The sequence below is a fragment of the Symphalangus syndactylus genome, chromosome 2 (genome assembly GCF_028878055.3).
Source record: "Symphalangus syndactylus isolate Jambi chromosome 2, NHGRI_mSymSyn1-v2.1_pri, whole genome shotgun sequence".
In the NCBI taxonomy this organism is placed as follows: Eukaryota; Metazoa; Chordata; class Mammalia; order Primates; family Hylobatidae; genus Symphalangus; species Symphalangus syndactylus.
The window spans coordinates 127,393,057-127,418,121 of NC_072424.2; the positions used below are offsets into that span (position 1 = coordinate 127,393,057).

The following is a 25,065-nucleotide window of genomic DNA, read 5'->3' on the forward strand; positions in this document are numbered from 1 at the left end:
TTATATTATGTGACTCAGTATAAAATCACTGAAGTGTATCATGATTTGATTGTATCCTGTACCAAGACTACTTACCTTGAATGCTCCAAGATTTAAAAGTAGTATGACATGTTCTCACTGTAAAATAAACACTTTTTTTTTTTTTTTGAGGAAAAAAGTATAGCCATTTTGGTTACACTGATATAAAACCTTTGCCCAGGTAAGAATGGCTGAGATGCAGGAGTAGGTATACTTTCATTTACACTGGCTGAAACCATGGCTCAAATTGAATGAGTCCATTGATATCATGAGTTAGACTGTGCCCTTGGTCTTGTGGTTCTAGATATAGTGCTGTTTACCCTAAAAGTGTTTTGTTACCTTTTTTAGCCATCACTCATATTGACATATTAATATTTTACAATGTGAACGAGTACATATAACTCATCTCTATGTGATACTTTTATTTTTGAGATGGAGTCTGGCTCTGTCGCCCAGGCTGGACTGCAGTGGCACAATCTTGGCTCACTACAAGCTCCGCCTCCCGGGTTCACGCCATTCTCCTACCTCAGCCTCCCAAGTAGCTGAGACTACAGGCGCCCGCTACTACACCCGGCTAATTTTTTGTATTTTTAGTAGAGATGGGGTTTCACCATGTTAGCCAGGATGGTCTCGATCTCCTGACCTCATGATCCGCCCACCTTGGCCTCCCAAAATGCTGGGATTACAGGCGCGAGCCACCACGCCCGGCCCTCTATATGATACTTTCTATTGTTTCATTAAAAAATATTTTTACTGGCCGGGCACGGTGGCTCACGCCTGTAATCCCAGCACTTTGGGAGGCCGAGGCAGGTGGATCACAAGGTCAGGAGATCGAGACCATCCTGGCCAACATGGTGAAACCTCGTCTCTACTAAAAAAAAAAAAAAATACAAAAAATTAGCCAAGCGTGGTGGCAGGTGCCTGTAGTCCCAGCTACTCCGGAGGCTGAGGCAGGAGAATGGTGTGAACCTGGGAGGCAGAGCTTGCAGTGAGCTGAGATCGCACCACTGCACTCCAGCCTGGGCGACAGAGCGAGGCTCTGTCTCAAAAAAAAATATATATATATATATATATTTTTACTGCAACCCATCATTTTGAAAACATTTTCCAAGAAAGTAATGGTTGTTTTTTGTTTGTTTTTTTGAGACGGAGTTTCACTCTTGTTGCCTAGGCTGGAGTGCAATGGTGTGATCTTAGCTCACTGCAACCTCCGCCTCCCAAGTTTAAGCCGTTCTGCCTCAGCCTCCTGAGTAGCTGGGATTACAGACTCCCACCACCATGCCCGGCTAATTTTTGTATTTTTAGTAGAAATGGGGTTTCACTGTGTTGGTCAGGCTGGTCTCAAACTCCTGACCTCAGGTAATCCACCCACCCAGGCCTCCCAAAGTGCTAGAATTACAGGCGTGAGCCACCATGCCCGGCCATGGTTGGTTTTTTTGAGACCACTTTATATTTAGGCCAAATAGGTATGTGTGTGGTGGGAGTGGAAAGGATGACAAGTTGAATGAAGGAGTGATGTTTCACTTTGCCAGACTTTAAATTAATTACATTGCATGGAGCTCTATTATGCAATACCATCTCCATACTGCTGAAAAAAATAATCTGCAACTTATAATTTGATCCTTGAGTTACCAACTAGTAACACTTGTTCTTTACACCCTTTCTCATTCCCTAAGTCATTAGAAAGCACCAGTTCTAACTCCAAATGATGACATGGTCTTATTTTATCTATTAACCATAAGCTTACAGATTCTAGTGAAGAAAAAACTTTAGGAGGCTAAATGGTCTATTGGAGAGTGTAGGTTCTGCAGTCAGAAGATCCCTATCCGGGCTTCTGTCTTTCTCAGTAAGACTTGGGACCACAGCAAGGTCCGCAATCTCCTGAGGCTCTATTTTCTATGGTTGGGATAACATGGTTAAGTTATTTTCTTCTAAGTAGTCACACATGGAAATCTTATCTAAAATTTTATACCATTAACTAACTTTTATTTCACTTATTAACTCATACCATTAATACTTTAGCTATGTTTAGTATGCATGAGTTAATGAGTAATTAGAGTACTATGAGCAGCACAGATTTAGAAATGTCTATTTGCCTGTAGTGCAGCCTCTTATATAGGCAAAACAAAGTCAAGTAAGAATTTTTTCTTTTTAAAATGCAAAGTAAAATGTGTCTTTAAAACTCCCCCAGGAAGTGAAGGGAAGCTACCATAACACCAGGTGGGAAGGAAGACATACTGGGCTTGGCTCATGCTTTAATTAGCTACTGTGTAAAAATGTTCAGGGATTTTCAGTTGTCCACTGGCACCCAGAGGCAATGGGTAAAGTTAACTGGAGCTAGAGCCAATTTTTTTCTCCGTAGGAGTAACAGCAGCAAACAGTAGAAGATGCCAAGTTAGAAGTGCGTATAGCTGTCTTCCACAGGAGGCCTACACGCCGCCGCTTGTGCTGCCGCCATGTCTCTAGTGATCCCTGAAAAGTTCCAGCATATTTTGTGAGTACTCAATACCAACATTGATGGGTGGTGGAAAATAGCCTTTGCCATCACTGCCATTAAGGGTGTGGGCCGAAGATATGCTCATGTGGTGTTGAGGAAAGCAGACATTGACCTCACCAAGAGGGCGGGAGAACTCACTGAGGATGAGGTGGAACATGTGATCACCATTATGCAGAATCCACGCCAGTACAAGATGCCAGACTGGTTCTTGAACAGACAGAAGGATGTAAAGGATGGAAAATACAGCCAGGTCCTAGCCAATGGTCTGGACAACAAGCTCTGTGAAGACCTGGAGCAACTGAAGAAGATTCGGGCCCATAGAGGGCTGCATCACTCCTGGGGCCTTCGTGTCCAAGGTCAGCACACGAAGACCACTGGCTGCCGTGGCCGCACTGTGGGTGTATCCAAGAAGAAATAAGTCTGTAGGCCTTGTCTGTTAATAAATAGTTTATATACCAAAAAAAAAAAAAAAAAGTGCATATAAAGTCAGCTTTCCTAGGCCCTGAATCAAGAAAGGTGATGGTTTGCCATTGTAGCTGCTGGTTTCAAACAAGAGCCAAGATTGATGTCTGTCTTATGGTCTGTTGGCTAATCCCAGTATGAATGGCCAGTTCAGTTGGAAGAAACATAGTCTTGAAAAAAAATAGAAAAAGCAAAGAAAAAAAAGAAAAGAAGACAGCTTTCCAAGCTAAGTAACATTTGTGGTCAGTGAAATAGAAATCTAGTAATGCTAAAGTAAAACAAATTTTCAGCTTAAAAATATTGCCTTTATTCAGAATCATAAGGGTTTAAAAAAAATCTTTCTTACCATTATGAAAGTTAAAAAAATAGAATATATAGCACTCAGTACAATGAATTACTACATTTAATATTCAAACACTTAAGGCACATTTCTCACAGTTTACAAATGTGAGAATTTAGCATGATCCAAACTCAAATATCCATTTCTCATATCTTTCAATGTCTGCAGCAGACACTGACTTAGAAACCTTTTTTAAAGCCATCTCGAAATCCTCCATAGTTGTAGGCATGTGCATTTCTTCTTTGGAAAGATTTCGGATTTCCTCTGGAGTCAAACCTTCAATGCGCCTTCTCATTGCCATCAAGGACGCATCCCTAGGTTTTATGTTAAAAAAAAACAACAACACACACAGTGTTACTTTGGTTAAATGAAAACCTGTTAATAGAAAAATTTCCAATTGATCTGTTGTAGCATTCTCTAATTATATTACATATATACGTAGTATTGTATAGAAACTTATTGGAATACAAAGCCTGTTGTGTTTTTTAAGCAGTTAAATCTTCTGTAATGAAAAAGGATGCTAATTTAAATAATTAATACTGAATATAAAACCCCAGAAAAAGTAAAAGTGGTGTTAAAGCTAGCAATTTGAATTGCATTATAACTATTCAATAAAATGAAGAATAAGCATCACAGAGTCAGAAGAGAACCTGTTAACAAGAAAATTAAATATTTTCTCCATGTAGAGGAAAAGCTAGGTAAGTTCAGTGGTTTCTCCTTTTCTCATTTGTGTTTAAAAAAAAAACTTCAGATTCAAACAGCTCTTTCCTTTTACCAAGTTTTATCCTTAATAGCAGCCACCATTTATGCAAAGGGATAGCAGTATAGCTGCTTGATGTATACACATTAGCTTTAATCCTCAGAACCCTGTGTGGTATGCTCACTTTAGAGAGGAGGAAATGAGTACAGTCAAGCCCCTGGCTAATTGTCTCTACTAATACTTAGATTGTGACAAAACCTACTTGAACCAGCTGGATTAAAGACATTCTTTTTTTCTTTTTACTGCTATTCTATCACATTTAGGATAAGTTCACTGAGAATGAGACTATTCTGTGCCTATGCCAAGTCAATATATTTCACGATCATTTCGTATTTTATAATATAGTGAACAAAGGCACCAACAATTTATTTAATCCAAGACAATTACTGATTTTCTATTTTACACAATTTATCCTAACATTAGCTTCTTGAACTTGTAGCTTTCAAATGAACTGTAGACTTTCCACTGACATGAAAGATACCCACATATCTTACCAGCACCGGCTAACACCAACAAAACCAGAATTTGTGACCCTGACTACAAAATGTATGTGGGGCCAGGCACGGTGGCACATGCCTGTAATCTCAGCACTTTGGGAGGCTGAGGCAGGCGGATCACTTGAGGTCAGGAGTTTGAGACCAGCCTGGCCAACATGGTGAAACCCCGTCTCTACCAAAAATACAAAAATTAGCTGAGTGTGGTGGCACGCTCCTGTAATCCCATCTACTCGGGAGGCTGAGGCACAAGAATCACTTGAACCCAGGAGGCAAAGGTTGCAGTGAGCTGAGATTGGACCACTGCACTCCAGCCTGGGTGACAGAGCGAGAGTCCGTCTCAAAAAACAAAACAAAACTGGAATGTGAGTCTTTATTCATCTTTTTTTTTTTGGACACAGGGTCTTGCTTTGTCACCTAGGCTGGGGTGCAGTGGCACAATCTTGGCTCACTGCAGCCTCAAACTCCTGGGCTCAAGCGATCCTCCTGCCTCAGCTTCCTGAGCAGGTGGGAACCACCATGCCCGGCTAATTTTTAAAATTTTTTTCATGGAAACGAGGTCTTGCTATGTTACCCAGGCCAGTCAAATTCTTGGGCTCAAGTGATCTCCCACTTGGCCTCCCAAAGTGCTGAGATTACAGGCGTGAGCCACCACCAAGATATTGATCTATCTTAATTCAGCATAAAAACTTCATGTCAGAGGATCACTTGAGCCCAAGAGTTTCAGGCTTGCAGTAAGGTGTGACTGCGCCTCTACTTTCCAGTCTAGGTGACAGAGCGAGACTGTCTCAAAAAACAAAACCAAAAAAACTTCGTATTAGAAGTTTATGCCTACAAAAACCTATGCTTCCGTGATAATTCATACCTGCACACGTTGGTAATGTCCGCACCTGAATAACCTTCCATGTTTTCTGCTATACTTGCAAGGTCAACATCATCAGCCAATTCCAGCTCACGTAGACTTATTCGTAATAGCTCCTCCCTGCCTTTTGCTAATGGTAGAAACAAATTTTAAAATGTAAGCCTGCAGCATAAACATAGTATACTATTGTCTCAAATCTTTGTGTGAGATGTTTTCCAGTAAGAATTGGATCTCTAAGAAGAGATCATTAAGAGCCATTCTTTACTTTTTAATTCCTTACTATTTAGTATTAAGGCATATAGCCAAAATAGTACTGTAAAGGAGGATACTCCTCATGAATCTCTTGCAGAAAGTTAGTTAATAACAAATTTTAAATTCTCTAAACAAAACCACATGAAAGTTAACAGGCTTTCTGACAAGACTGAAAGGAAGATACCTGATGGCAAAGGAATATAGATTCGTTTCTCAAGGCGTCGTCTTAAAGCCTCATCTATATCCCAGGGAAAATTAGTAGCTGCCAGAACCATAACCATTTTGGAAGGGTCATCATTTTCAGAAGCACCTCCAACACCTAAAATAAGGGTAAGGAGAGAGTGAAAAAGATATTAAGTTGGATTATACCAAATAAAGCTCAGCTATTTAAAGATCAAATATTTAGTACAACAATACAAGGAAGCACAGTCTTTAAGCCTCCTTCAGACTTAGGTTAACTGGTACATATGTGAATTTGTAATCCAAAGAAAATGAGTTCTGTAGTATGCAAATATATGACTCAAAATAGATTTAATTGAAAAGCCAGATCTCAACTACATAACAATTTTAAATCTTTTTCAAAGCATACATAAACTGTAAGGCCAATTTATCTGCATTTATTTTATTTCAATTTCATAGCTAAAGTAAGATAGTTGTATATACCAAAAGGGTGCCCTGTGGGTGGCCATTAATTCTGACTTGTCACCACTGTCAGTGTACGAAATCTATTACTATCACTATCAGGAACTACTTGCCACCCCCTCTAGTCCGTCTGAAGTTATGAATACCTATTAAAAGCCTTGGGTTAGCACTATGAGTAAAGTTTGACCCACTGGAACTGGAGATGCCACACCTAACAACCTCCCGTCCCTGGTCAACTCATGCTAAACACAGATACCATCCATTTGAACCAGTAGCTCTGCTTTCACCCTTCTGCTTGCTTCATGTTCTTCAGAAGTCCCTCGGCGACTACAGATAGAGTCTATCTCATCAATAAATATGGTGGCTGGAGAATAAAATCGAGCCTAAAGGAAGAAACCATGCAATACCAAGCTATTATTTCATTTAAAAATAATCTACAGATTAGCAATCAGAAAATGGCTGAGGGGGGGCTGGGCGCAGTGGCTCACACCTGTAATCCCAACACTGGGAGGGTGAGGCAGGAGGATGGATTGAGCCCAAGAGTTCGGGACCAGCCTGGGCAACATAGCAAGACTCCATCTCTACAGAAAATTAAAATATTAGTTGAGTGTGGTTACACATGCCTGAGTCCCAGCTACTCAGGAGGCTAGGTGAGAGGATCCCTTGAGCCCAGGAGTTCAAGGCTGCAGTGAGCTATGATCATACCACACCACTGTATTCCAGACTGGGTGACAGAGTGAGAACCTGTCTCTAAAACGAGGAAAGAAAGAAAACAACAAAACAGCTAAGGAGCCTGCCACACTGCATCTTTCTCTCACGCTAATATTGGGAAGATGGGATAGAATTAGAACAGCTAAAATATGGCTTCTAATGAACCGTTTTTTATTTTTATTTTTAAGAGGCAAGGTCTTGCTCTGTCATCCAGGCTGGAGTGCAGTGATATGATTTTAGGTCACTTCAACCTTGAGCTCCTGGGCTCAAGCAATCCTCTCACCTCAACCTCCCGAGTAGCTAGGACTACAGGTGTGTGCCACCACACCAGGCTTATTTTTATATTTTTGGCAGAGATGGTGTCTTATTATGTTGCCCAGGCTGGTCTCAAACTCCTAGACTCAAGCAATCTTCCTGCCTTGGCCTCCCAAAATGTTAGGATTACAATGAGCCACATTACCTAGTAGGATAATTTCATCTTTAAAGAGAGTCAATACTTGGGTTTTTATGTATAAATATTTTTGTACTTTTTCAGCAAATGGAGAGAGGGAAAGAGTGAACTTAATCATCATTAAAACATCCAAGAAAATTCTCAACTAAAATTTTAGGAACCATCTATCAAAAGAACCTACATCAACAAAAATTAAATTTCGGTCTGTTGCCACACCAAGCAAAAGTGACTAGACCGATTCTTCCCACATACTGAGGGTATGCAGAATGATCTGACTTCACGTAAAGGCTATGTGTCCTGGGTTTAGCTGGCCCAGGAAGGTACTGTAGAGGACACCAATTGGTTCTTCCTGCACAGCACACTTCTGGTAAGAGAAGCCTCTTTTTCATTTGCAAATCATCCCTCATTCATTCATTCATTCATTCATTCTGTTTTTTTGAGACAGGAGTCTCACTGTGTCTCCCAGGCTGGAGTGTAACACCATGATCTCGGCTCACTGCAGCCTCTGCCTCCCAGGTTCAAGCCATTCTCCTGCCTCAGCCTCCCAAGTAGCTGGGATTACAGGTGCCTGCCACCACACCTGGCTCATTTTTGTATTTTTAGTAGAGACGGGGTTTCCTCATGTTGGCCAGGCTGGTCTTGAACTCCTGACCTCAAGTGATCTGCCCGCCTCGACCTCCCAAAGTGTGGGGATTACAGGCGTGAGCCACCATGCCGGGCCCCTCTTTCATTCCTATTCCACTACTTCAAAAGAGGCTAACTTTACTTGGAACTCCAGGGGTTTTATTCAGGCCTGGCCAATCAGAGCACTCCAATTCTCTGACCAAAAACAAGGAGTTTAGGCATAGGTATAAAACTCAAAACAGGCCAAATATTAATCTTTGGACTTTTGCTGGAACTATGACAAAATAAGGGCTAACTTCACTGAGAGTTCATTACCCTAAGGACAATAAAAATAAGGCTTGAAAGCTGAGTGCAGTGGTACACGCCTGAAGTCCCAGCTACTTGGGAGGCTGAGAGAGGAGGATGCAGTATGCTATGATTGTGCCTGTGAATAACCACTGCACTACAACCTGTACAATATAGTGAGAGCTTATCTTAAAAAAAAAAAAAAAAAAAGCTGAACACAATGGCTCTTGCCTGTAATCCCAGCACTTCATGGGGTCTAGGCAAGAGGAGTATTTGAGGCCAGGAGTTCTAGACTAGCCTGGGCAATGTAGTGAGACTTCATTTCTACAAAAAAATCAAAAAAGGCCAGGCGCAGTGGCTCATACCTGTAATCCTAACACTTTGGGAGGCCAAGGTGGGCAGATCACCTGAGGTCAGGAGTTCAAGACCAGCCTGGTCAACATGGCAAAACCTCATCTCTACTAAAAATACAAAAATTAGCCAGGAATGGTAGTGCACATGTGTAGTCCCAGCTACTCAGGCGGCTAAAGTGGGAGGATCACTTGAGGCTAGGAGGTGAAGGCTGCTGTGAGCCGAGATTGCAACGCTGCACTCCAGCCTAGGTGACAGAATGAGACCCTGTCTAAAAAAATAGAATTCATGTCTTGACCAGGATTGGTGACCCATGCCTGTAAATCCAGCACTTTGGGAGTCTGAAGCAAGAGGATCACTTGAACCCAGGAGTTCAAGATCTGCCTGGGCAACACAGCAAGACCCCATCTGTAAAAAAAAAAAAAAAAAAATTAGCTGAGTGTGGTGGCTCATGTCCATCGTCCCAGCTACTTGGGAGGCTTAGACGGGAGGATCACTTGAGCCTGGGAGGTCACAGATGCAGCAAGTTGTGATCATGCTCCTGCATACCAGCCTAGACAAGACTGAGAACCCATTTCAAAAAAAAGAAGATTCACGTCTTTGTCACTAATAGCATAACTCTATCCTAATTACATAAAACTACTCTGTTTCTTAGAGGCAAGAGTGAAGTAATCAGTGAAGCTTAACAAAGTCTTAAGTTTAAAAGGCTGTAGAATTCAATCTAAACACTCTACCAGAACTTGTTGAATTGCATTTCTTCTATTGGTACTCTGATTTGTATTGATAGAAGAAAGAACCTAATCCAAAGATTAGGTCATTAAAATGAAGGCATTTGGTACAGTTAATAGATCGGCGGTGACCTAAGTTCCACAATAACTTATGATTCTCACCTTTTGGCATCATTGTTACAATACTGTGGTTATCATCATAACTAAACCTATTGATTTAAAAAACAATAATTTCAGATTCCTACAGAAGATTAGTAATGCAGATCCCATAATGTGAGCATGCCCCAAAACTGGTAGATTTGGATCTACATCTGGAGAAAAAGAGACAAAGAGAAACTCTAATTATTCATGTTTGTAAAGAAAGCTAGCTTTAAGGACACAGGAATCACACTCTGGGCAAAATGGCATCGTGCCTAACTATTCCATATACTGGAGATAGTTACAGCTCACTTTCTCCCCGTTTAGAGAGGTAAAGAATCATTAGAGCTGTCTCAAACATTCACCATTTCAAACAGAAGACGAACAAGCTTCTCAGATTCTCCTCTGTATTTGGAAGTCAGAGTTGATGAAGAGACATTGAAGAATGTTGTCTTGCATTCTGTAGCTACTGCTTTAGCAAGGAGCGTCTTCCCCGTGCCAGGTGGGCCGACCATCAGTACTCCCTGTTGCGAATATAATAGCCTCAGCAGAGGATTTATCTGCCATTGTTCTAATTCATAAAAATGTCATTACTAAGTAGCAAATTTTGATCAACTTATATATAATATCAAGACAAACAGATAAACAGGAGGATACTTTGTCACAAATTTACTCTTCCCATTAAAAAAGAAGATAACCACATTATGAAAAATTTGGAACTCAAAGATGAGAAAAAGTAGTTTATAATGTCAACACCCTAACAGAGGTACCCTTAGCATCTGGATTTATATCCTGATTGTCCTTTTGCTCAGACAAATTAGGTTTTTTAAAAATATAACTTATTCGGCCAGGCATGGTGGCTCACGCCTGTAGTCCCAGCACTTTGAGAGGCCGAGGCAGGCAGATCACGAGGTCAGGAGATTGGGACCATCCTGGCCAACATGGTGAAACCCCGTCTCTACTAAAATACAAAAAATGTTAGCTGGGCGTGGTGGTACACGCCTGTAATCCCAGCTACTAGGGAGGCTGAGGAAGGGGAATTGCTTCAACCCGTGAGGCGGAGATTGCAGTGAGCCAAGATCGCACTGCACTCCAGCCTGGCAATGGAGCGAGACTCCGTCTCAAAACAAAACAAACAAAATACATATATATATATAATTTATTCAAAGTATGTCTATCATTTTGTATCTTGCTTATCACCTAATGTATAAAGGATTTTTACAACTATTCATACATGCAGAGTTACCTATCAGTGTGTTTTCCAAATCCAAGAAAGGCTTTTTTGATGGTCTTTTTTTAGATCAGCCCATGACTTTAAAAAGTATTTATCACATGCAGCTATTTCCCATTAATTTATTGAGAACAATCCCCAAAATACAGGTGACAATCATGCAACATGACATATAAAATGGAGTGTTTGCATTAGCTGACTAGGTCATATTTGCAAATGCAAGCTCATTCTAAATGGGGTGAATTCTAATTTTTTTTTTGAGACAGAGTTTCACTCTTGTTGCCCAGGCTGGAGTGCAATGGCGTGATCTCAACTCACCACAACCTCTGCCTCCCAGGTTCAGGCAATTCTCCTGCCTCAGCCTCCCGGGTAGCTGGGATTACAGGCACGCACCACCACGCCCGGCTAGTTTTGTATTTTTAGTAGAGACAGGGTTTCTCCATGTTGGTCAGGCTGGTCTCGAACTCCTGACCTCAGGTGATCTGCCCGCCTTGGCCTCCTAAAGTGCTGGGATTACAGGCATGAGCCACCACGCCCGGCCAAATTCTAAATTTTAATGCTGTGTATTCAACTTTCCAAAGATCACATTGTATGTATTTCTTATTCTAGGAATCTTGCAATAGGTTCTGGTCTAACAAAATTCTCAGTAGCACAACACATACCTTTTAATTTAAAAATTTCCTTACTCCACTTTCTCCCTCCACTTTTCCCAATATAGATAAATATTGGCTCTCTGTGTCAACATGCTGCCATTTACTTTGACAATGCCATCACAGTAATAAACTTACTTTCCATGGTCTCCTAATGCCCTTAAAGAATTCAGGCATCCACATTGGTAACACTACGGCTTCCTTAAGCAACTTTTTAGCTTCTACTAAATCTGCGATATCATCCCTGAAAGAGAAGACATTTTACTAACAACCCTTTAGATGATACATGTTTATGCAGTCACTCTTGGGAACCACTAGAAGCACATGATGTTGCGCTACTGACAGAATGGTGAGCCTCTCTCTGAGCCCGGGTGAACTAACGCACTGCGACGAGGCCCACCATGTCAACCAGCAGATATATAAAGAGCACAACCTTTTCTTCAGTTATTGGCAGTTGACAGTTTTTAGCCTGGACCATGAGAACACAGTCTGCAAGCACACTCTTCAGGGTTATGTGTCATCTCATTTTAAACTCCTGCTCTTATGGTCCTCATTCCATAACCTCCATGATTTAGAAACAATGATCCCATTTTTTTTTAAAACTAAAAAAAAGCATAAAGAATAAAAATGGCATAAAGCAGAGACAGGCTACAACATAGCTGCTTTGCCTCCAGCTCTATTAAGAGGTAGACGCCAAGGTTAGAGAGTATCATAGAGAGTATCAAAGTCGCCTCCAACCACTAGAATACCTACTACTACTGCTACATGTGGCAATTTCTGTTAAAAAAAGTATTTTCATTGTATAAAATATTAATATCCCCAATATTTTTTAGTATCGTTCAAACCCATACCTAATAATCATTAAGGTTTTAACAGAAATATAAACAAAATATACCTAACTTTGTGGAAAAGTTAACTTTTATAACTCATTGTAATACATTACAGATCTTTGATTACATGTAATATTAATAAAGTTGAGAACCACTGCTGTAAAAGAAAATAAAAGCAACATTTCTAGGATGCTATAGATAATAAACAACACATGTACATACAAATCATTGCCTTGGCCAGGTGCAAAGGCTCATGACTGTAATCCTAGCACTTTGGGAGGCTGAGGCAGGAGGATCACTTGAACCCAGGAGTTCAAGACCAGCCTCATCAAGACTCCATCTCTACAAAACATTTTTTTAAATTATGCTAGATGTGGTGGTGTGCACCTGTGGTCCCAGCTACTTGGAAGGCTGTAGCAGGAGGATCACTTGAGCCTAGGAGTTTGAGCCTGCAGTGAGCTATGATCGAGCCACTGTCTTCCAGCCTGGGCAATAAAGTGAGACTCTGTCTCTAAAAAACAAAAACAAAAACCTCAGACTCTCAGACAAAAATTGGAACAGGCTGAATGCAGGGAAGTCATGCTCACGCTGCACATACTCCGGTTCTGTCCTCAAGCTCTGCTCTTCAGTACATGCTCACGTTTGCTCCATTTTCCATTCTGAATAGCATAATCAGCGCCCAATTATTTGGTTGTGATATAACTTACCATCGAACATTGGGATTCTGGGAAATTATATCTCTTTCCAAAGCTTCTACTAAGTCTTTATCATATCCGGTACTATCAAATTTATTTGTCTCTGGTTCTGTTACTGCAGCAGGTGATTTGTTCTACATCAAGAGAAAAAAACAAGCGCTTTTGATTCATTTATTTTGTTTCTGTGAGTAGGAAACACACATTGGACTCAAGTGACATCCTTTAAAAAGCTAATACATCATTTGGCCGGGCGCAGTGGCTCACACCTGTAATCCCAGCACTTTGGGAGGCCAAGGTGGGTGGATCACGAGGTCAGGAAATCCAGACCATCCTGGCTAACAGGGTGAAATCCCATCTCTACTAAAAATACAAAAAAATCAGCCGGGCATGGTGGCGGGCACCCGTAGTCCCAGCTACTCGGGAGGCTGAGGCAGGAGAATGGTGTGAACCACCCAGGAGGCGGAGCTTGCAGTGAGCCAAGATCATGTCACTGCACTCCAGCCCGGGTGACAGAGCAAGACTCCATCTCAAAAAAAAAAAAAAAAAAAAAAGCTAATAATACAATAACAAGGATAGGACCAAAGACTCTAAGTCATCCTTCTACATCAACATCGGTTTGATATATCAAAAGTATCAAAGAAAAATAAAAATGACCATGCATATGAACTGGCTAGCATAAAAAAATTAATACTGAGATAAATGTGGTCACAAGTGAATATCAGATATACACAAAATGTATTTCAATCCTTTAGAGGAGATAAGATTAAAGACAGATGGCTTATTTAGCCAAGACTATGGCTCAATCTTTAAACACCTACTTGTCCCTCATCAATGCTCCTAAAAATATCCCTTTTCATTATTCCCACTACCCTCCAAAAGGCACATCTCAGTCCTTACATGAGATTCTTCTCATCCTCTGTGATGACAGTCTTTAGGGCCACGGTTACCAAACTATGTACTCGATACCCAGGACACAATGGCAAACTCACAAGGTATTGTGGGATAGTTTAAATTTTTGAAAGAAACACAGCAACATCTGTTGAACACTGTGTGAACTACTAGCTAGAGGTAGTTCACAATTCCTACATAAGACTGCTATACTCCTCTTCAATAATGCCTTGTTTATTTATTTATTTATTTTTGAGCTAGAGTCTCACTCTGTCGCCCAGGCTAGAGTGTAGTAGTGTGATCTTGGCTCACTGCAACCTCCACCTCCCGGGTTCAAGAAATTCTCCTGTCTCAGCCTTCTGAGTAGGATGACAGGTGTGCACCACCACGCCCGGCTAATTATTTTTAGTAGAGATGGGGTTTCAGCATGCTGGCCATGCTAGTCTCGAACTGCTGACCTCAAGTGATCCACCCACCTCGGCCTCCCAAAGTGCTGGGATTACAGGTGTGAGCCATCGTGTCCGGCCTCAATAATGCCCTATTTTTGTGAAGCTGGGTTTTGGGCAGTTGCTGTGATAAAATGTACAGAGAGAAAATCAATGTGGAAGAGGAATGAGGGTAGAATGTCTGTTCTGACTGCAGCGTTTGGGAAACTGTGTAACAGGGCCCAATAGGTGTAAAACTGCTAGGACACAAACTGTTTGAACCTAACTTCTTCATAAATGGATAGGTATTTTTCATAAGTGGATGGGTATCTTGGCCTAGAGATGCTATATAAAAATTACTAAGATACTTATGAATGTTATAGGCCAAGAAAATTTATGAAGCCCTGCATTAGGGTAAATAAACATTTTTTCTGCCGTACTAAGATTGTTACCCAATTCCCATAAATTTTTTTTGCACGTCACATGATGTTTCCTTTGCCAACTGGTGCTGTCTAATGCCATTATTAATGTCCAGACTTAACCAGTGTTTATGATATTCAAAATGTTAACCTAGATGGCCAAATAAGCATCAGTTCCACAATGTGTGTATTGAGCCTCCAATATTAACATAAAAGATTCAAGGAAGGAACTGTGTAACTTTTTTTTTTTTTTTTTTTTGAGACAGAATTTCACTCTTGTTGCCCAGGCTGGAGTGCAGTGGCACGATCTTGGCTCACTGCAACCTCTGCTTCCCAGGTTCAAGCAATTCTCCTGCCTCAGCCTTCCGAGTAGCTGGGATTACAGGCAGGCACCACCACGCCTGGCTAACTTTTTATATTTTTAATAGAGATGGGGTTTCACCATGTTGGCCAGGCTGGTCTTGAACTCCTGATCTCTGGTGATTCGCCCACCTCAGCCTCCCAAAGTGCCGGGATTACAGGTATGAGCCACCACACCCGGCCAGAACTGTGTAACATTTAAAAGAGAAGAAGTTAATCTTTTCTTCAAAGTATTTATGAAGTTGTTATTCATTTACAGATATCTAACAAGTATCTGTTCTGTGTTAGCAGCTATGGAGAACAGAAAGAAGACACTGTCCCTGACTATCAGGAACATATACTGTAAGCCAGGGAAGATACAAATACAAGGCATTTTCTCTTTGTCTTTCTTTTCTCCCATAGAACACAGTACTAAGGGAATGTTCGCCGACAAAGCAAAACAAATTTAAGTAGGCAGAAAAAAGAAACAGTGTTGTAACAGGCCAGCCAAAGGAAGCTGTGGAATTTCAAATGTTCACATATTTAATAGGATTTTATTTAATTAGTTGAAGTAGTACAATTTCTTTTAGATATACATCTATCTAATAATTTGCTCCTGGCCAGGTGCAGTGGCTCATGCCTATAATTCTAGCACTTAGAGAGGCTGAGGCGGGTGGATCAGTTGAGGCCAGGAGTTCGAGATCAGGCTGGCCAACATGGTGAAACACCCTCTCTACTAAAAATACAAAAATATTAGCTGGGCATAGTGGTACATGCCTGTAGTCCCAGCTACTCAAGAGGCTGAGGCAGGAGAATCGCTTGAACCCAGGAGGCAGAGGTTACACTGAGCTGAGATTGCACTACTGCACTCCAGCCTGGGCAACAGAACAAGACTCCATCTCAAATAAAAACAAACAATAACTTGTTCTAAGTGAAAACAGTAACTAGTAGGAAGTGGAAAAAAACAGGTGAAGGATTCAAAGGGACCTAGACTCCTTTTTTCATGCTCAAAATAAAGTTTCAGATAGACGGATTAATCAGGACATAAGTCCTTGGGTTTAAAACTAGTTCTTTTGCTGGGCTCAGTGGCTCACGCCTGTAATCCCAGCACTTTGAGAGGCCGAGGCAGGCAGATCACCTTAGGTCAGTAGTTCGAGACCAGCCTGGCCAACATGATGAAACCCTGTTTCTACTAACAATACAAAAATTAGCCAGATGTGATGGTGCACACCTGTAATCCCAGCTGCTCGGGAGGCTGAGGCAGGAGAATTGCTTGAACCCGGGAGGCAGAAGTTGCAGTAAGCCGAGATCAGGCCACTGCACTCCAGCCTGGGTGACAGAGTGAGACTCTGTCTCACAAAAAAAAAAAAAAAAAAAAACTAGTTCTTTTAAAGCTGGCAAAATTATATATACAAAACCCATTACCTCAATTAAAAGAGTTAATTAAAAATGACAGCTGGATTCTCATTTCCAGGAAGATGGAGCATACTTTTCAGCATTTCTTCTGCTAAGTAGGGCTAAAACCCTTGGGTATTATACATACCACAAACACAGGAGAACTCTGAAAGGTGCAAAGAAGCCAGCAGAGCCACTAACCCTCAAACATGGTGTGAGTTCCCTGGGTTTTCTTTCTTTCAAATATCCAGACTTGGAGCTGAAGAGCCGGCAACCTGGATATGCCAATTTGAACAAACAAAAACACCCCAACAGAAGCTTGCTCTTTCTAGGCAAAGGACCAAGGAAGGGGCAGTCTAGGAAGACAGAGCTTGTAGGCAGTAACACTACTCCAGTCAAGCACCACCAAAGACTTGTGGCCCCAGCCCCACCCAGGGCAGCAAAGGCAGGGTGGAAGGCCTAGGACTTTCTACCTCTGGAAGCCTACAGTGAGTTACCTCAAACCCCCACCAGGGTAGAATCAGAGGCTAAATAATAAGCTGAAACTTTCATTCCCAAAAATGAAATGAACTAGAGCCCCTGCATGTTCTCTCCCCCACCCCTCCCCGCCACAGTCACTGGACATCATAGAGGGAACCTGGACTTCCACTCCCCAACCACAGTGTCCCTGGAGAGCGTGTGGAGAACTTCCACCGCAGCTCAGCAGTCATGAGAAGGCCTCTGCCCCTAGGCAGGTGCCGACAGAGGCTGGCTGGGGAACCTGAACTTCCATCCCCACCTGGCAGCGGTGGCACCCCTATTCTCCCTGCCAGAGCAATGTTAGGAAAAGTCAGCTAAACAGAAGGTTTAAATAAGATCTAGAGTGTCATGATATAATATGAAAATGTCCAGGTTTCAACAGAAAATTCCTCATACCAAGAGCCATGAAGATCTCAAATTAAATGTAAAGAGACAATCAACAGATGCCAAGACCAAGATGACAGTGATGTTAGAGTTTCCTGACAGATTTTAAAGCTTTTTACATGCTTCAATAATTATGAATGTACTTGAAACATTATGAAGAAAAATAGCCTCAGAAACAAACAGAACACCCCAAAGACTCCATGCCAACACACATTATACTTTAATTTCTGAAAACCAAAGACAAAGAAAAAATTGAAAGCAATGAAAGAATATCAACACCTTGCTTATAGGGAAAAACAATTCAGATGAAAGCAGATTTCTTCTCAGAAAAGCAAGCCAGAGGAAGTAGCATAGTATTTTTTAAGGAAAAAAAAAAAAAAGTTTTTTTTGAAGAAAAAAACTCAGGCCAGGTGTGGTGGCCCACACCTATAATCTTAGCACTTTGGGAGGCCAAGGTGGCAAGACTGCTTGAGCCCAAGACTTCAAGACCAGCTTGGGCAATAAAATAAGATCCTGTCTCAGCCAGGCATGGTGGCTCAGGTCTGTAATCCCAGCATTTTGGGAGGCCGAGGCGGGCAGGTCACGAGGTCAGGAGTTTGAGACCAGCCTGGCCAACACAGTGAAACCCCATCTGTACTAAAAATACAAAAATTAGCTGGGAATGGTGGCGTACACCTGTAATCCTAGCTACTCGGGAGGCTGAGGCAAGAGAATCACTTGAACTCAGGAGGCACAAGTTGCAGTGAGCTGAGATCACGCCACTGCACTTCAGTCTGGGCAACAGAGCTAGACTCCGTCTCAAAAAAAAAAAAAAATAGGCCAGGTGCGGTGGCTCATGTCTGTAATCCCAGCACTTTGGGAGGCCGAGGCAGGCAAATCACCTGAGGTCGGAGTTCGAGACCAGCCTGACCAACATGGAGAAACCCTGTCTCTACTAAAAATACAAAATTAGCTGGGTGTGGTGGCACATGCCTGTAATCCCAGCTACTTCGGAGGCTGAGGCAGGAGAATCACTTGAACCCGGGAGGTGGAGGTTGTGGTGAGCCGAGATCACGCCATTGCCCTCCAGCCTGGGCAACAAGAGTGAAACTCCGCCTCAAAAAAAAAAAAAAGATCCTGTCTCTACAAAATAAAAATTAAAAAATTAGCCAGGTGTGGTAGCACACATCTGTAGTCCCAGCTACTTGGGAGACTGAGTCAGGAAGATCCCTTGAGCCTAAGAAGTTCAAGGTTGCATTGAGCTATGATCGGTGCCACTGTACTCCAGCCTGGGCAACACAGTGAGATGCTATCTCAAAAAAAAAAAAAAAAAAAATCAGCAAGGATATAGAGTTCAGTAACACCACCATCCAAAGGATCCAACAGACATTTATAGAAAATTCCACCTAACAACAGCAAAATACATACTCTTTTCAAGTGTTCACAGAACATATACCAAAACAGACCATATCTTAAGCCAAAAACAAACTTAGACAAGTTTAAAAAAATTGAAATTATATGAAGTATATTCTCAAAGCACAAAAGATTCAAACTAGAAATCAGTAACAGGAAGAAAACAAGAAAATCTCCACACAATTGGAAACTAAACAACATGCTACTAAATAATCCAGGTCAAAGAGGAAGTCTCAATGGCTATCAAAGAACACACTGACCTGAAGAAAAATAAAGATACAACTTATCAAAATTTCTGGGACACAGTTAAAGCAGTGCTGAGAGGGCAATTTAGAGCACTAAATGCATATGTTAGGCAAGAAAAAAAGTCAGGCCGGGCATGGTTGTTCACACCTGTAATCCCAGCACTTTGGGATCACGCCACTGCACTCCAGCCTGGGTGATAGAGTGAGACTCCGTGGCAGGTGGATCACCTGAGGTCAGGAATTCGAGACCAGCTTGGCCAACGTGGCAAAACTCCGTCTCTTCTAAAAATACAAAAACTAGTTGGGCGTGGTGGTCCATGCCTATAGTCCCAGCTACTTGGGAGACTGAGGCAAGAGAATTGCTTGAACCTGGGAGGTGGTGGTTGCAGTGAGCCAAGACTGCACCATTGCACTCCAGCCCAGGCAACAGGGCAAGATTCCGTCTCAGAAACAAACAAACAAGAAAGTCTCAAATAATCATTTAAGCTTTTACCTCATGAATGTAGAAAAGAACAAAATAAACTCAAAGCTAAAAAGGAAAATAACAGGCCATGTGCAGTGGCTCACGCCTATAATCTCAGCACTTTGGGAGGCTAAGGCAGGAGGGATTGCCTGAGGTCAGGAGTTCGAGACCAGCCTACTCAACATGGCGAAACCCTGTCTCTACTAAAAAATACAAAAATTAGTTAAGCGTTGTGGCGGGGGCCTGTAATCTCAGCTACTCAGGAGGCTGAGGCAGGAGAATCACTTGAACCTGGGAGGCGGAGGTTGCAGTGAGCTGAGATAGTGCCATCGCACTCCAGCCTGGGCAATAAGAGCGAAACTCTGTCTCAAAAAAAAAAAAAAAAAAAAAAAGGCCGGGCGCGGTGGCTCACGCTTGTAATCCCAGCACTTTGGGAGGCCGAGGCAGGCGGATCACGAGGTCAGGAGATCGAGACCACGGTGAAACCCTGTCTCTACTAAAAATACAAAAAATTAGGCGGGCGTGGTGGCGGGCGCCTGTAGTCCCAGCTACTCGGAGAGGCTGAGGCAGGAGAATGGCATGAACCCGGGAGGCGGAGCTTGCAGTGAGCCAAGATTGCGCCACTGCACTCCAGCCTGGGCGACAGAGCGAGACTCCGTCTCAAAAAAAAAAAAAAAAAAAAAAAGAAAGAAAAAAGAAAAAAAAGATATTGGTAAGAGCAAAAAGCAATAAAGTTAAAAACAGAATAACTATAGAGAAAAATCAATGAAACAAAGGAGTCTTTAAAAAAGATTAAAAATTGACAAACCTCTAGCAATACTGACAATACAAAAAGGACAGAGAACACGTATTACTGATATAAGGAATGAAAAAGGAGCTATCATTATAGACCTGCAAGCATTTAAATAAGGAATATGGCCAGGCATGGTGGCTCACGCCTGTAATCCCAGCACTTTGGGAGGTCAAGGTGGGTGGATCACAAGGTCAGGAGATCGAGACCATCCTGGCTAACATGGTGAAACCCCAATCTCTACTAAAAATGCAAAAAATTAGCCGGGCGTGGTGGCGGGTGCCTGTAGTCCCAGCTACTCGGGGAGGATGAGGCAGGAGAATGGCGTGAACCCGGGAGGTGGAGCTTGGAGTGAGCTGAGATTGCGCCACTGCACTCCAGCCTGGGCAACAAAGCGAGACTCCATCTTAAAAAAAAAAGAATAAGGAATCCTACAAAAATGCCACATACATAAATTTGACAACTTGGACTAAATGGACTAATTCTTTGAAAACCACAAACTACCACAACTCACCAATAAAAGATAATCTGAACAGTACCATAACTATTAATGAAGGTGATTCATAGTTTTAAAGAAATATTCAAGCCCAGGTAGTTTCATTGTAGAAACATTTAAAAAAGAATTAAGGCCGGGCGCGATGACTCACACCTATAATCCCAGCACTTTGGGAAGCCGAGGCGGGTGGATCACCTGAGGTCAGGAGTTCGAGATCAGCCTGGCCAACATGGTGAAACCCTGTCTCTACTAAAAATACAAAAAAATTAGCCAGGCATGGTGGCACACATCTGTAACCCCAGCTACTTGTGAGGCTGAAGCACGAGAATCTATTGAACCCAGGAGGCGAGGGCTGCAGTGAGCCAAGATCACGCTACTGCACTCCAGCCTGGGTGACAGAGTGAGACCCTGTCTCAAAAAAAAAAATTAAAAAGAAAGAATTAAATCAATTCTATACAACAAACTCTTCCAGAGCACAGAAGGAAAATTTCTCAATTCATTTTATAAAAGGCTATATTACCCTGGTACTGAAATCAGATGAAGACAGTTCCAAAAAAACAAAACAAAGGAAAAACTATAGACCAGTATCATTCATGAATATACCGATGCAAAAATTGTTAACAAAATATTACCAAATAGAATTCAGCAAGATATAAAAAGAATTACATATCATGACCAAGTGAGAATTATTCCAGGGACATAAGACTAGTTCAATGTTCAAAAATTAATCAATATAATCCACTATATTAACAGACTAAAGAAAAAGACCTGTGTGATCATGCAACAAATGCAGAAAAGCATGTGCCAAAACTGAGTACCCATTCAGGACATAAGTTCTCAGAAAAATAGAATTTAAAGGGAATATCCTCAACCTGATAAAGAGTATCTACAAAATCATCCTGGCTAACACGGTGAAACCTCGTCTCCACTAAAAATACAAAAAATTAGCCAGGCGTGGTGGCGGGTACCTGCAGTCCCAGCTACTCAGGAGGCTGAGGCAGGAGAATGGCGTGAACCTGGGAGGTGGAGCTTGCAGTGAGTGGAGATCACACCACTGCACTCTAGCCTGGGCAACAGAGCGAGACTCCATCTCAAAAAAAAAAAGAACATCTACAAAAACACCTACAGCTAACATTATACTCTCTGTGATGAAACACTGAATTCTTTCCTCCTAAAATCAGGAACACAGAAAGGACATCTACTTTGTCACTCTTATTTGACATAGTACTGGAAGTTCTAGCCAATGCAATAAGGTGAGAAGAGGAAATAAAAGGCATAGAAATCCAAAAATACAGAAATATTTGCAGATAACATAATTGTCCACACAGAAAATACTAAGGAATCTACAAAAATTCTCCTAGAATGAACAATTATAGCATAGTATTAAGGTGACAAGACAGAAGATAAACATATAAAAATCAATTATTGGGACAGGACAGTGGAAGACTGGCAGAGTAGGAAGCATCAAGAATCTGTATCTCCACCTAAACAAAAACTGCACCTGCAGAATCTGTCTGATGCAACTATTTAGGAACTCTGGAGTCTACTGGGAGGGCTGCAACTTCCAGGGGGAAACCTGGATGGTAAATGACAAATTATGGTTAATTTTGATTAATTTCAGCCCAGCTACTGCTATGGTTTTAATGTGTCCCTCCAAAAGCAAGGTGATGAAACTCAATAGCTAATGTGCTCGTATTAAAAGTTGGGCCTTTCCGCCCCGTCTGGGAAGTGAGGAGCGCCTCTGCCCGGCCGCCTCGTCTGGGAAGTGAGGAGCGCCTCTGCCCGGCCGCCCCGTCTGGGAAGTGAGGAGCACCTCTGCCCGGCCACCCATTGTCTGGGATGTGAGGAGCGCCTCTGCCCAGCCGCCCCGTCCGGGAAGTGAGAAGCCCCTCTGCCTGGCCGCCACCCCGTCTAGGAAGTGAGGAGCATCTCTGCCTGGCCGCCCCGTCTGGGATGTGGGGAGCGCCTCTGCCTGGCCGCCCTGTCTGGGAGGTCTACCACAGAGGCCAGAAGCAATGTGGGGGCTGGACGTGGTGGCTCACGCCTGTAGTCCCAGTACTCTGGGAGGCTGAGGTGGGTTGATCACTTGAGGCTAGGAGTTCGAGACCAGCCTGGCCAACATGGCGAAACATATGAAAAATACAACTGACCAACTAACCAACCAAGCGACAACAAAACAGGCCTACCCTGGAGTCATACTCTAATTTTTTCTATTTTCCTCCCTTTCTGATCCTTTATCCCACTTTCTTTCTCTTCCTCTTCCTTCTCCTTCTTCTTTGTCAAATAGAGGATTGAGTTATTATCATTGATCCATACAAAGTCCCTCTCTCATTTATTTTCATTCCCACCCCCCATTTCTATTCCCCGTCTTCCCATGTGCAACCTTCCTAATATGTTTGATATGCATCTTTTTGTTTGTATGTACTTTTAGAAAATGTTTATTGTTTTGTGTGCAAAAATAAAAATAAAAAATAATAATAATAAAAAAAAGTTGGGCCTTTGAGAGGGGATTATGCCACAAGGGCTCCTTCCTCATGAATGGGATTAAGGCCCTTACAAAGAGGTATCACACAGCATTTGGATTTCCTGCTCTTATTCCTTCAGCCATGTGAGAACAAAGTGTTCCTCTACTCCAGAGGATGCAGCCCTCACCAAACAACTGAACATGCCAGCCCCCTGATCCTGGACTTCCTAGCCTCCACAACTGTGAGGGAAAAAAAATCCTGTTCTTTATAAATTACCCAGTCTGTGGTATTCCGTGATAGCAGCACAAAATGGAATAAACAACTCAGCCCGTAGGCCCTTAGTAAGCAACTGTACACGTGCTCCTGGAGTAGTCTGCAGGCAGTTCATAGGAGCCAGGATGGTCAAAAAGGACCCTGTCCTCCAAAAACTAGGTATTTGTGTTTTGATTGCTGAATGCAGCTTCTGACCTTGCAGTCACAGGGGGCAGTATGGTTGCACGCCTCCTCCCATTGTTGCAAGCCCTTCCCCTTCAGGCTGAAGCAACTTCAGGAGAGTTAAAGGGCCACCGATCTTTTATTTCCCCCATCCCCTTCATTTTCCTTTTTTCCCTTTTGGGGAAATAGACAGTTAAAGTCTAGGAAATTCAAAAGTAACCACACACGGGAATTTTTAAAGTCTCTGCGAGTCACACATGGTTGGCTCATGCTTGTAATCCCACTATTTTGAGAGGCTGAAATGCAAGGATTGCTTAAGGCCAGGATTTGAGACAAGCCTGGGCAACACAGTGAGACCCTGTCTCTACAAAAATGATGAAAACATCAGCCAGGCTTGGAGCTGTACACCTGTAGTCCCAGCTACTCAGGAAGCTATGGTGGGAGGATTGCTTGAGCCCAGAAACTTGAGTCTACAAGTAGCTATGATCCTGCCACCATATTCCAGCCTGAGAAACATGGAGACCACAAAGAAAACAGCTGTAAAATATACAAATATACACAAAAGAAAATGAGAAGGGAATTTAAAAATTTCACTGCAAAAAATCAACTAAATGGCCTGGCGCAGTGGCTCACGCCTGTAATCCCAGTACTTTGGGAGGCCGAGGTGAGTGGATCACTTGAGGTCAAGAGTCTGAGACCAGCCTGACCAACATGGTGAAACTGTCTCTACTAAAAATACAAAAATTAGCCAGGTGTGGTGACACATGTCTGTAATCCCAGCTATGCAGGAGGCTGATGCAAGAGAATCGCTCGAACCTGGGAGGCTGAGGTTGTGCCACTGAGGAGCTGAGATTAGCTGAGATTGTGCCACTGCACTCCAGGCTGGGTGATAGAGCAAGACTCTGTCTCAAAAAAAATCAACAAAAAAGAAGACAGTAATGTAGAAAATTATTTTTTTGTTTTGTTTTTTGTTTTTTTTTTTTTTGAGATGGAGTTTTGCTCTGTTGTCCAGGCTGGGGTGCAATGGCGCAATCTTGGCTCACTGCAACCTCTGCCTCCCGGGTTCAAGCGATTCTCATGCCTTGGCCTCCTGAGTAGCTGGGATTACAGGTGCCCACCACCACACCCGGCTGATTTTTTGTATTTTAGTAGAAACGGACTTTCACCATCTTGTCCATGCTGGTCTCGAACTCCTGAGCTCAGGCCATCTGCCTGTCTCGGCCTCCCAAAGTGCTAGGATTATAGGCGTGAGCACCATCCCCGGCCAGTAATGTAGAAAATTAAGGAAAAAGACAGATAGGCATATAAAAACTGAAATAACAGAAGTCCCTCCTTATCAGTAATTGGCTTAAATGGATTAAACTCTCCCATCAAAAGACAAACTGGCAG

At 42.3% G+C, this 25,065-nt stretch overlaps 1 protein-coding gene, 1 non-coding gene and 1 pseudogene across 6 annotated transcripts in view; 2 read left to right on the top strand and 1 right to left on the bottom strand.

Annotated features, from left to right (window-relative positions):
• The first annotated feature begins 2,325 nt into the window (after window positions 1–2,325).
• On the top strand, window positions 2,326–2,989 carry LOC134735707 (small ribosomal subunit protein uS13-like; annotated as a pseudogene).
• Window positions 2,990–3,011: 22 nt separating this feature from the next.
• On the top strand, window positions 3,012–3,146 carry LOC129478164 (small nucleolar RNA SNORA2/SNORA34 family). The gene has a single exon (XR_008656319.1). It is a non-coding gene; the product is annotated as a small nucleolar RNA SNORA2/SNORA34 family (small nucleolar RNA).
• A 114-nt stretch (window positions 3,147–3,260) lies between these two features.
• KATNA1 (katanin catalytic subunit A1) overlaps window positions 3,261–25,065 on the bottom strand; it is a 59,802-nt gene continuing 37,997 nt past the window's right edge. For 4 of the 5 annotated variants that reach the window (XM_055267244.2, XM_055267233.2, XM_063632408.1 and 1 more), the window contains 7 exons: window positions 13,034–13,155; window positions 11,635–11,740; window positions 9,981–10,139; window positions 6,584–6,710; window positions 5,870–6,004; window positions 5,437–5,563; window positions 3,261–3,631 (listed from right to left, as the gene is read on the bottom strand). In XM_055267244.2, the coding sequence (XP_055123219.1) occupies window positions 3,433–3,631; window positions 5,437–5,563; window positions 5,870–6,004; window positions 6,584–6,710; window positions 9,981–10,139; window positions 11,635–11,740; window positions 13,034–13,155 (975 nt within the window). In that variant the 3' untranslated portion in view covers window positions 3,261–3,432. The remainder of the gene's footprint in view (window positions 3,632–5,436; window positions 5,564–5,869; window positions 6,005–6,583; window positions 6,711–9,980; window positions 10,140–11,634; window positions 11,741–13,033; window positions 13,156–25,065) is intronic. The other variant, XM_055267252.2, reaches the window with a different exon arrangement.